The sequence below is a fragment of the Mesoplodon bidens genome (assembly GCF_964165515.1).
Source record: "Mesoplodon bidens genome assembly, chromosome: 8".
In the NCBI taxonomy this organism is placed as follows: Eukaryota; Metazoa; Chordata; class Mammalia; order Artiodactyla; family Ziphiidae; genus Mesoplodon; species Mesoplodon bidens.
This window is the reverse complement of record NC_138165.1, coordinates 11,795,817-11,807,588: the sequence shown is the minus strand read 5'-3', so window position 1 is coordinate 11,807,588 and position 11,772 is coordinate 11,795,817. Positions and strand designations below refer to the sequence as shown.

The 11,772-nt window shown below is 33.7% G+C and overlaps 1 protein-coding gene across 2 annotated transcripts in view; it reads right to left on the bottom strand.

The window, feature by feature from the left end:
* Positions 1 to 525: 525 nt before the first annotated feature.
* SLC35F5 (solute carrier family 35 member F5) overlaps positions 526 to 11,772 on the bottom strand; it is a 44,896-nt gene continuing 33,649 nt past the window's right edge. For both annotated transcript variants that reach the window (XM_081243211.1, XM_081243210.1), the window contains 4 exons: positions 8,843 to 8,933; positions 5,118 to 5,272; positions 4,518 to 4,604; positions 526 to 1,358 (listed from right to left, as the gene is read on the bottom strand). In XM_081243211.1, coding sequence (XP_081099337.1) covers positions 4,529 to 4,604; positions 5,118 to 5,272; positions 8,843 to 8,933 — 322 coding nt within the window. In that variant the 3' untranslated portion in view covers positions 526 to 1,358; positions 4,518 to 4,528. The remainder of the gene's footprint in view (positions 1,359 to 4,517; positions 4,605 to 5,117; positions 5,273 to 8,842; positions 8,934 to 11,772) is intronic.

Genomic DNA, 11,772 nt, shown 5'->3' with positions numbered 1-11,772 from the left:
GGCTAAACTTCATTTTAGACCTACGGTAACATCGAAGCAATTTTAAGAACGTGAATAAGACGAACTGAAGCTAAATATTGCAAAGGGAATTTTAAAAAATCAGATGTGTTAAGAAATTTTGAAGAGAAAGGAACTAATCACATAAAATTTGAGAAGGAAATATGTTCTGATTAATCAAAAGCCTGGATGAATCCTGAGACATATATTCATCCTCTGAGGGCTACAGTGAGTAGAGTCCAGGAGCTGCTGCACAGTAAGGACATATAAGACCTAAGTTTAAAAGTTAAAATCAGGAGTATTTATATTTAATTTAAACTTGGTAGAGGAAATCTTCAAATGTAATTTTTAAAGTAGAATTTCTTCTTGCCTTCCTTCCTTGGTTTTTAACCATAAAAATTTATTTAGGAAAACTAAAATTATTTAAAGAAGATGCATCCAGTTCTAGAATAATTTGGCACATTTATATGTGAAAAAAAATCAGAAACCAATTGATAGATCTGTAATACACACACATATATATAAACATTTTATTTTAATAATACTCTTTATCACTTCAATTTACATCATTCCATTATGAAAATGTTTAATTGAAGAGGGGATATTTCTTCAAAACTCTAAATAAGCAGAGCTTTATCAATTAAATTTACAGCAATACAGTCTTTAGAAGTACATAATTCTTCATTTTACAATACTTCTCCTTTAAAAATTTGTCATGATTTGTCACAGATTTAAAGTAGAAGGCACCTAATGCTATGAAAGGATAATACAGTATATGTAGTGTAAGTGAACCAGATCTTTTCTCAAATATTGATTCTTTCTAAAGTCCTACCAAATTTGTGTGAATATATTTGCTGCATAAATTAAACATTTTCCGTGTTGTTAATTTGTAATATTCTACAAAACTCAAAAATATAATCCGTACCTATTATAGGCAGCTTATTTTAGCATTTTACCTGTAAGAAACACCAATCTATATACTTAAAATGATTTCTTGAAAACATTTTCATAATATAGTCCAGCATGTAACAAATAATATGTGAAAATAAAGTCTCCAGAACATTAAAATTTTATCCCTTGATTAGTTCAAATTATTTCATCAGCTGAATTCCTTGAGATGTGTAAGGCAGGTTGGTCCTTTAGATGGACTGTAGACTGAAACTTCCTATAACTGTAGTGATATGTACACAGCTACATAGCAAAGTACTTCATTATGAAAATGAAGAAAACAGACAAGAGGAAAATATGTTTTAGAGTTCCAAAGAACTGAAACTGTTATTTTTCAGACTAGGCACTGAAACATTTTTCTACAAAAACTTGCCAGAGATTGTCTCTTCACCGTATATTGTTCCATTATCAAGCTAGAAATAAAAACAAACACAGGATCATCATTAGGTTACAACTGTCATAGCTTTAATTTCTATAGTTTATATTTTTAAAAGCAAATTATCCTACCATTGAATATATATCAAACACAGCCTATATACTTAATAACTGGATACCAGAACTTGAGGCGAGTTCTAAGAACTCATGAAAGTGAGTTCTACAGCAATGTCAAAGGCTGACATCCAATACTACTTTAAGATCACATAATAACAGTTTTATTCACGGTACATTCCACCATTACCCCTGTCAAGACAAAGACTGCTGCCCAACCTGCCCTACTTTCTTCTACTCTATTGTAGTCCATCTTCTTCAGTTTTCACTATCTCCTCTTCATCCAGCTCTCACTTCCAAAAATATCTGGGTGAGGGGTGGGTATGAGTGTGAGTATGGGAATAATGCACAGCATACTAGGGAGGGAAAATGCATAAATTATAGCATTAAAAAGCTTTAAAGAATAACTATTTGCATTTTTTTAATTTTAAAAATTAAAACAATTTTAAAAGAGCAAAATATACATACTTAGTTCTATTCTGTCCCCAAAACCTCAGTAAAAAGATAATAAAGAGATTTTTTTTTAAAAAAAGTATAAACCACATGGACATAGAGAAGAACAGAGACAAGAAAAGAGCAGCCAACTCTTAGCTAGCAATGAAGAAATACAACCAGATGCCTCTGTAAGGAGGGGTGAAGAAACAACTAAAAATAGGCAGATTGGTACAAAGTTTATAGAAAAAGCAGTTAGACACTCAGATGCCTGCCCCTCACGTTTCACAGCTGGTCAAGTGCCTCTTCTCTATCCCAAGAGAAGATCTGAGGTTTATTCTCCAAAAAGGGATAGTAACAGAGGGTCTCTGGACTGGGGAAATGCCAGGCAGAATCCTACATGGCTCAGGTAAAAGTAACATTTATATAGGCATAACAACGTAAACACTGGTTACACATCTATTCCAAATCATAGGATAAATATCCTGGGATGATGCGGAGGTAGGAATGATACAGGGCTGGAAGGCAGGCAAGTGTGGTGGGAGCAGAAGAGGGGGAAACTGAAAGTAACCTGTCCTCACGGGCCACAGTGGGAAAACCAGCTGAAGAGGCCGGAAACGGAGAAATCAAGAAAGAGAAGTATAAGCACCGTCCTTAGATGGAGAGGAAAATATGAAACAGATCAACGAAGAGTTTAAAGGGACTCCTCAGGGTGGTAAAAGAATGAAAGCGGGATAGGCAGTACAGGGCAGGGGATAGCTGCATGTACACTAAGCATTGTAGAACTCTAACTCTTCAAACTATGCACATATATAAACCATCCTAAGAGGAAAAACTAGAATAAAAAAAGACCAATCAAAGAAAAACATAAAACCAAGACAAACAGCCTTGGGTTAGAGGTGAATTTACCATGAAGATAAACTTAAGCTTCATGGCCAGTGTGAGTGCAACGAGTTGACAGGAGTTGTTCAATGTTCTAGGTGAAGAGGGGAAGCCCAGGTGTAATCAAGAAACATTTCAATATAAATTGTCTAAAGTTATCTCAGAAGAAAGGGACCAGAATTTCCAGAGTTTCAGTAATTTATTGTGATCTCTCGCTCTAAATAAATAATTGCTTTCCTACCTACCAAAGATATACGGTGGATATATTTCAAGGGCTCATTAAGAGAAACATAAACTATCAAGTACTCTTTCTGTCATGTAAGAAATATACAAGATATTATTTCTTAAAATTTTAAAAAAATGTGGAAATGTTCTCGAAACGTTATTAAGTGAAAAGCATAGTCAGAGAATCAGGATATATATTGTGCCAGTTGTGGTAAACACACACACATACATGGAGAAGAGACTGAAGTCTTACATTTTTTTCTTAATTTTATACTCAGAAAAAAATATTTTTCTAAAGTGTATCATTAAGTAAAATGATGACCATTAGCAAGAATATAAGTAATAGTTAAAACTTGGAATCACTGGCTTCCTTGGTGGCGCAGTGGTTGAGAGTCCGCCTGCCGATGCAGGGGACGCGCGTTTGTGCCCCGGTCCGGGAAGGTCCCACATGCCGCGGAGCGGTTGGGCCCGTGAGCCATGGCCGCTGGGCCTGCGCGTCCGGAGCCTGTGCTCCACGACAGGAGAGGCCACAGCGGTGAGAGGACCACGTACCGCAAAAAAAACCCCAAAAAAACTTGGAATCACTTGTGATCATTTTGTAGTGTATAGAAATATCAAATCACGATGTTTTGTACCTGGATCTAACAGTGTTGTAGTTCAAGTATAATTTAATTTTAAAAAATAAATAGATAAAAAATTTTTAATTGCCTTATTTTAGGACCATCTTGTCGTTTTCCACAAGAAAGCTTGTTAGAATATTGACTGGGATTGCACTCAATCTATAGATCAGTTTAGGGATAACTGGCTTCTTAATAGTACATCTTTATGGGTTGAGTCATTCAACCCATGAACACATTATTGTATCTCTCCATTTACTTATATCTCTAATTTTTCTCTGAATTATTTTTTAGTTTTCCATCTACGAGTCTTGTACAATGTTTATTAAATGTACTTGTAAGTATTTTTAAAAGTTCATTGTTTATGGAATTTTTCTTAATTTCATTTAATTATTGTTCACTGCTACATATAGAAATAATAGGAAGATATTTTTTATATTGACACTGTATATGTGATCTTGCTAAACTCAAATATTCTAGTAACTTTTTTGCTAATTCCTTAGAATTTCTAAATATAATCATGCAATCTGCAACTGAATACAATTTTACTTCTTCCTTTTCAAAAAACAAACAAACAAACAAAACTTGGGAATCACTTAATTTGACTAAGGTACTATATTGTATGTGTTTTAAACTTACCAAGTATTTAATTCTTTTAACAACTTTGTGAGGGAGGTTCTACTGCAACCCCATTTTACAGATAAGAAAGCTGACGCACAGTGAGGTTAAGAATCTTGCATGAAGTCACAGAGCTAGTACATAGAGAAGCTGGAATTGGAACCCAGGAAGTTTGACTCCAGAATTGGACTCCCTTAGCCTCTAAGCTGTATTGCCTCTCAAACAACTAAAAATGGAAAATCGATTCTGTATTTGAGCAATACAAGAATAAGAACCTTATTCAATACTACTGTCAGCTAACATACAAACCTGGACTACAGCTAACTAGCTCCATCCTCCTGAGAAACACCGTGCATAGGAATGAGACTCTCACACTGTTCACTGTCTTCTGAAACCCTTAAAAAAAGACAATAGTTAGGAAAGCTTTAGACCTGAGGAACCCTTAAAAATGATCTACTCCACTGGCTGAGGCTTGAGGTCAGACCTAAGACAAGGTCAAGACTCCCCAACAAATTGTCCCAAATTCTTTTTAGAGCAGAATGTAAAAAGGTTTCTCTCTCTTAAAAAGAAAGAAATTGAAAAAAAATGGAGGCAATGTTATCATATTTTATTATGAATTTTTTTCAAACAAACAAATGTTTTCTACATTTAAATTTGTTTTAGCAAAACAGTAAGCACTTTGGTTGTACCTGTGAATCAAAACATTAAAAAAAAAAAAGCAGTTGGGAAGAAACTACCTTATCACATGAAGGGTCTGAACAAATTCTTTTATCTGGCACTGTACATATAAAATTATAATCTTTTAAAAATTCTTCACAGAATCTCTAAAAAGCTAGGCCAGCATGATATGATTCCTAATTTACTTAGTAAACATTATTTTTTAAAAATCTGTATTAGAACTTAACCTACCTCTGAATTCGATGTTTCCTGCATATAAAGGCAAAAATTCTTCTGATTCCCACCATCACAGGATCCCAATTATTATAATGGCACAGGAGAGTTACAATAAAAAATGAAAAAAATACAGGGATAGCGCCTGCAAAAAATAACCAAGAAAACTGCACCTAAAAATAAGAGATAGAAAAACAACAGAACACCCACAATTATCATTAAGACAATTTTCCCTTTAACATAAGTTTTCCACTTATGATAACTTGCAGGAATAAACTAAAACACCAAGAAAATAATACTAATCGTTGACAACATTTTAAGTATGTTATTATTAAATATAAGGATTCAGGACTTCAACATATTAACCACTTGCTTAAATTACCAACAAAAATACTTCTTGCTTGGAAAATAGCCTAAAGGAAAGCATGCTTTTCACTAATAAGTACAGGCATAGTACATCAGAAACAGAATTATGAAATTTTAAGCATTTGCCTTACACATCACATTGCCCATTTTTTCTTTACTGATTACTGCCTGTTCTCAAGTTGATTCTTCCCCTTTAGTTCCTGAAGTCATTTTTAAAAACTCCCATTTTTGAAAAACTAGGTTATGCTATTGCTATGATATGTTGTGTTATGTTATGGTTCTTAAGACAGTACTAAAAACAGATGAAACTCAAGTAAAACTTTTGCAAACATTTTATTGATGAAATATAGCTTGATTATCTAGTAACAAATGAAACAGAAATTTTCAAAAGGAAATCATGACTAAGTACAACAAAGATTACAAAGAGAAATACTTTCGGCCGTGAGAAGCCCTCAGATTGCCAAGCCTGACCCTCCAATCCATCATTTTATCAGGGTGGTCAAGAAAATTAAAAATGAGATGCCATAAAGTTACCAAAAAAAAAAAAATCATTCTTTCCTTTACCATCTAGATTCAACTAAGGATCAAAAACAATTGCTAAAAAGAGCCTGCACTGATTAACTATTGAGACTCAGCTGCAACACACTGGTGGTTTGCTTTCAAAATAATGACAAAAACAGTAACTCCTATCTTTAAAATAGGGAAGAAAAACTGCTTGCCCTCTCTAAGCATTAAAAAAATGAGGCTGAGAATCAAAGGCAAGACTCCCTCTGGTGGAAAACATATACTATTCCATTTCATACCACCCATTAATCAGAGTAAAGGGGTTTTGTGAGAATAATGGTTGTTTTATGAGGGACTCATCATGTGTAACACAAGAAAAAACACTGACAACTTTTAACATGCACGTTCTGCTCGTATGGCACACACACACAGGCTGAGTCAGGATAAGAACAGCCAGCAGTAAGTACTAAAAGGCCTTCACACTGTTATCAAAGTATTGGTATAACATATTCTTGGAATATTTGCCAGAATATGTAATAATCTAGAAAAACCATGATGAACATAAATGACCCAAGAAAGGAAAAAGTGTAAAGAACTTATGACTAATGAGAGTTAAAAATGCAGATATAGTTGATAGAATGATTTCATGAATATTCAACTAAAAACCCTATTTTAGAACTGAAAAAAGCAAACTTTATAAAGGTAAGTAAAACTCTAGATGACTTTTAAAGGCAAAGTTCACTTTTAACAATGCAGTTGGGGCTTCCCTGGTGGCGCGGTGGTTGAGAGTCCGCCTGCCGAAGCAGGGGACACGGGTTCGTGCCCCGGTCCGGGAAGATCCCACATGCCGCGGAGCGGCTGGGCTCGTGAGCCATGGCCACTGAGCCTGCGCGTCCGGAGCCTGTGCTCCACAATGGGAGAGGCCACAACAGTGAGAGGCCCGCGTACCACAAAAAAAAAAAAAAAAAAAAAAAAAATGCAGTTATTTATATGTTGCCGAATAATAATAAAAAAAACTTTTTAATTTGATTTCCAACAAGCTATGAAGACACTTTTTTAAAATGAAGACATTTATTAACAATGAAAATTGCCTAAGTAAACAAAAAGAGTCTAACTCCTGAATATATCTGAATATAAACCTGAAAACAATCAGGGATGCTTCCTATTATACCAAATACCAATAGGTTAAAAAAATATATATTTTAAGCTCAATAAATAAAGTTGATAAGTGCTAAAGTTTCAGAAACTATATATAAATATGCTTGGATATTAGAATAAAAAAAAACCCAGGAAAGTAGGTTTCTCCTACCATGTTTCTATTACAGGTCTGGGCATACCCTGCTACTTTTACCAGAAGGTATCTTCCTGCCCTCAATTCCCACCAAAGGCCCAGCCTACTCATTTAACTGATTCCCTAATCTTGATGCAAAGACAATCAAGAAATGACTGTTGGTATGTTTTTCTAATCTATTATATATACATACATTTTCCCCTTGTGTTTTGCCTTCATCTTAAAATATTTGAACAAATGACAATCATTTAATAAAATTAAATCCGCTGTTACAGTTCTTTTTAAAAAATTCAAAAGTAAAATTAACCTTCAATTTTTATTTATCAAATCTGCAAAAAAGCCGATGCTTTCAAAATATCAGTATGGTAAAGTTCATTTACACAGCAATCTACCAAAATCCTCTAATAAGCAGCACTTCCCTAGTTTCACTAGAATAATTCTGACTGATATTCAAGATTATGACCCTGAGATGTGGAAAGACCTGGCTATTATTTAAATCTATAAAAGGATTTAATGATATATGACTTTAGTGTTACATATATTTTATAATCTTCACATTTTTTGAAAATGCATGGTATATGTAAGATAAGTAATTCTCAATTACAAAGGTTTCCATTCTTAACCATGACAGATAAATTAGAATTTATTGAACCATAAAACAAAATTAAATACCACAGAATTGTTTTTTTAAATAAAGAGGATACATATCGCTGAGAGTATTTTGCCTTTTGCCTTTATCCTAAAAACTGCATGAAGATCTAAAGAAAAATAAAAATCTGATTTTAACTTCTACATATTATAAGCCTTTGGGCTTTCAAGTATTTCTTCTTCAAATTATATTAAACCAAACCACACACACACACATCATTTTGTTACTTAATATTGGCATTAAAAGCTTACAAATATTGAACTGAGTGATAAAAGGCTACACATCTTTTAGGGTGAGCCAGTGGCACATCTTTTTCTCCCTAGTACCCCTAGAAGCACTAAAGAAACTTCTCCCTTTGGGCTGCTGGGAGGGACCCTCCACCCCAGTTCTCTTTTCTGCAATGTTATCATGGCCAGCATTTATCAAAAGAACCCTCACATTCAGACCAGGACTTCACAGACGAGGGAAGGAGCACCCGCCCTGGTGAGTCCAGACAGAAATGAGCAATCACGGAGAAACGACGTTATTCCTGTGCCACTCACATCTATGGGAGTATTAACATAGTGTTAAGAAACCTCTGGAGTCTATCTTAGAAATCAAAACACTACTCTTTGTATGATTAAACTATATCCCCTATTCCATACCACTGACTCACCAAAGAACATTTGGAACATAATCAGCTCCAAAACTGGAGAACTATATATAAAGACACTGCCTTTAATTTAGAAATTAAGGAAAAATATTGAAAGGCTAAAAAATGCAACACATTACCCATTTCTTTGGTACCTTTTATATCTCTTTGTAGTAAAACAGCTTGGAAGAGAAGGCATAAAGTATTATTCATGGTCATCTTTATAATTTAGTCACATCTTACCTTTCATTAGCTCTGTTTTAATAATACACTTAAAATATCTAATAAATAGTTTGCCTTACCTTTTGCATACACATGTCAGCTATTATGGACAGAGGTATTGTAAGGCTTAGTGCAAGTGTGCCTATCAGTGATGAGGTAAGAAAGCAGCCCCTAAAAAGAAAAAAAAGAAAATATACATTTCCACATCAAAAAAGTAAAAGAACCAAAGAAAAACAATGATCAAAAACTATCTATCTTACAATATAGGCAAGAGAGATCAGGAGCAAAAATAAAAGCTCAGGATGGACTACGACATAATAAAAAATAAAGTTACTAAGATCATTCCTACAGTTTATCTTCAAATATTAAAAATCCAACATATAAGTATACAAATTTCAAAAGATTTTATGTTATTTTCTAGATCTGCTTACAGACGTTATTCAACTTTTGATGTATAGCTTATATTTTATTAACATTTTTAATAAAACTGTCAAAAGAGTTCTTATAGTTTTGTGATAATGATACTTAGCTAACAAAGGAAACAGCTATATTAAAATTTCAGGACAATACCTCATAACACAGACTTTAACAAGGTGATAAGCCAACAGGTGGGTCTGTCATTAAAGCAAAAAAATCTCACCCTCATTAAAAACTAAAGTAGTCTTTAGATGTGGGCTGCTCTTTTGATTTGGCTTAATATCGGAAAAAAAGAACTTGAGTATTTTTCAGGGATATTTCCTTGTTGTTTTTCATTTTTCTAGCAATTGTCCTAACCAAAACCTAAGCTCTTCATTTTATTTTCACCTTGAACTATCAATGTTGGTATCAAATTCTGACATACCAACTGCATATAATTTTATATAGTTAGTTGAAGGAAAAAAATGAAGGAAAGCATTATATTGAATAGATATTTGGGTATACAAGAAGAAAATGAATCATAGGCCAAGATAAAACCATAATGTATATAATTAGGACTACAGACCCATGGAAATCATAGGCAAGTAAATTCTAGCTCAGTATATGTTAGGATTAACAATGCTGTCCTACAATAAAAGAGGCTATCTCTTGATAAAGTGTCACTTGAAGTATTCACCAGAGGCTGGACAATTAGTTCTTATTGATGTGGTAAAGAAAACTCAAGTGCTAGTCCACTATTCATGAGCTGATCTGTGAAAAGAGGGTTCAGGGATCAAATATCGTTTTTTTTTATTAAAAATTTTTAAAATTAATTAATTAATTTATTGGCCACAATGCAAGGCTTGCAGGCAGGATCTTAGTTCCAGGACCAGGAATCAAACCTGGGCCCCCCGCAGTGAAAGCGCTGAGTCCTAACCACTGGACCACCAGGGAATTCTCTTGTTTTTTTTTTTTTTTTTAATGCAGTATATGTTCTTAGAGATTTATAATGCAAAGTAGAATCACACTGAGTCTGAGATGAAGTATTAAAAACCCTCTTTGACTTATACCAGCTTTTCCCAATTTAGATGATGGCTGAATACATCTGATTTATTTGTTTTAATTAATTAATTTACTTATTTATTTTTTGGCCAAGCCACGTGGCACGCAGGATCTTAGTTCCCCAACCAGGGATCGAACCTGTGCCCCCTGCAGTGGAAGCTCAGAGTCCTAACCACCAGACCACCAGGGAATTCCCCATTTGATCTATTATTCATTCAACATGCTCCAGGAAATGCTAAGACAGAGGACTAGGTGGATAATCTCACATCTATACTAGCAGTACAATATATGGAGTTAACAGTGCACTTAAAAAATTTTTTTTCCAATAAACAATGAGTGACAAGTACACATCTTTAATTTCCAAAAAATTCACAATTGCACTTTTAAATCTTTAGTATACTACTCAGCACCTGATTATATATGCTGAAGTTTATTGTCTATTTATAGTTAAACATACAATAATCTTGCCTTCCTAGAAAGAAATCATCATACACGTAAAGATTATGACTTCTGATTTAACTATCTTTAATGATCTAGAAAGGTATAAAGTACGTAGATATGCTCCTTATAATTGTTTTGAGTTACCAACAACACCTAGAATTGAAGGGATATGAAGTTTGTTTCATTACTGACTAACTTACTGCTTTTGAGTTGTAACCATAAGTACGCTTAAATGCTTGAGCGTAGAAGTGTATCTGAAAAATAAACCTTTTTGAGGTCCTGAAAAATCCACCCCAGGTAAGGATAAACATAGCTTTGATCATAATATATGACCTTGAGTGTCCAGTTTAGTCAACAATAAACACTCATATACACAGTTGGGATTATAAATTGTGTTCCTTCTGTAGAGAATAACTTTGCAATTCTCTCAAAATCTAAAGTCTATACGTTTGATTCAGTCTTTTCAGTATTTATCCTATAGAATACTTACATGTATATGCAAAAACATATATGAGGATGTTCAATGCCACATTATTTACAAAGCAGAAGACTACAAACTAAAATGTCTCTCAAGAAGGAACTGGTAAAACACATTATGTTCTATGCATTATGTTCCATAATAGATTGGAGCATAACAGATTAGAGTACTTCATAGGCTTTAAAAAAAATGAATCTAGTGGCTGATATGTAAAGATTTACAAGACAGTAATTTGTGTATAGAATGATGTCCATAGTTTGCATGTTAAAAATAAAACAAATTGGAGGAGGGAGGATTAAGAGACTGATAACACACTTCTGTATATACAGACAATTTTGCAGAAGGCTTAGAAGTTAATACTGGTTGCCTCTGGGGAAAAGAAATGAAAATTTGGGGCAGAAGGGAGATTACCTTTTCATTGTAATCCATTTGTACATATTACTCTCTTAATTTAAAAAAAGTTAAATACAAAAAGAATAAAAATATTTCAAAACATGTCATTTATTATTTCTTTAACTGTAAAATTTTCCAAGGGCGCAAACTCAGGAAAGCTCACATAATAGAGAGATTACATATGTCACAACTCATATTCATTCATCCCCAAAGCCTACATTAAAATCTGCTGACATAATG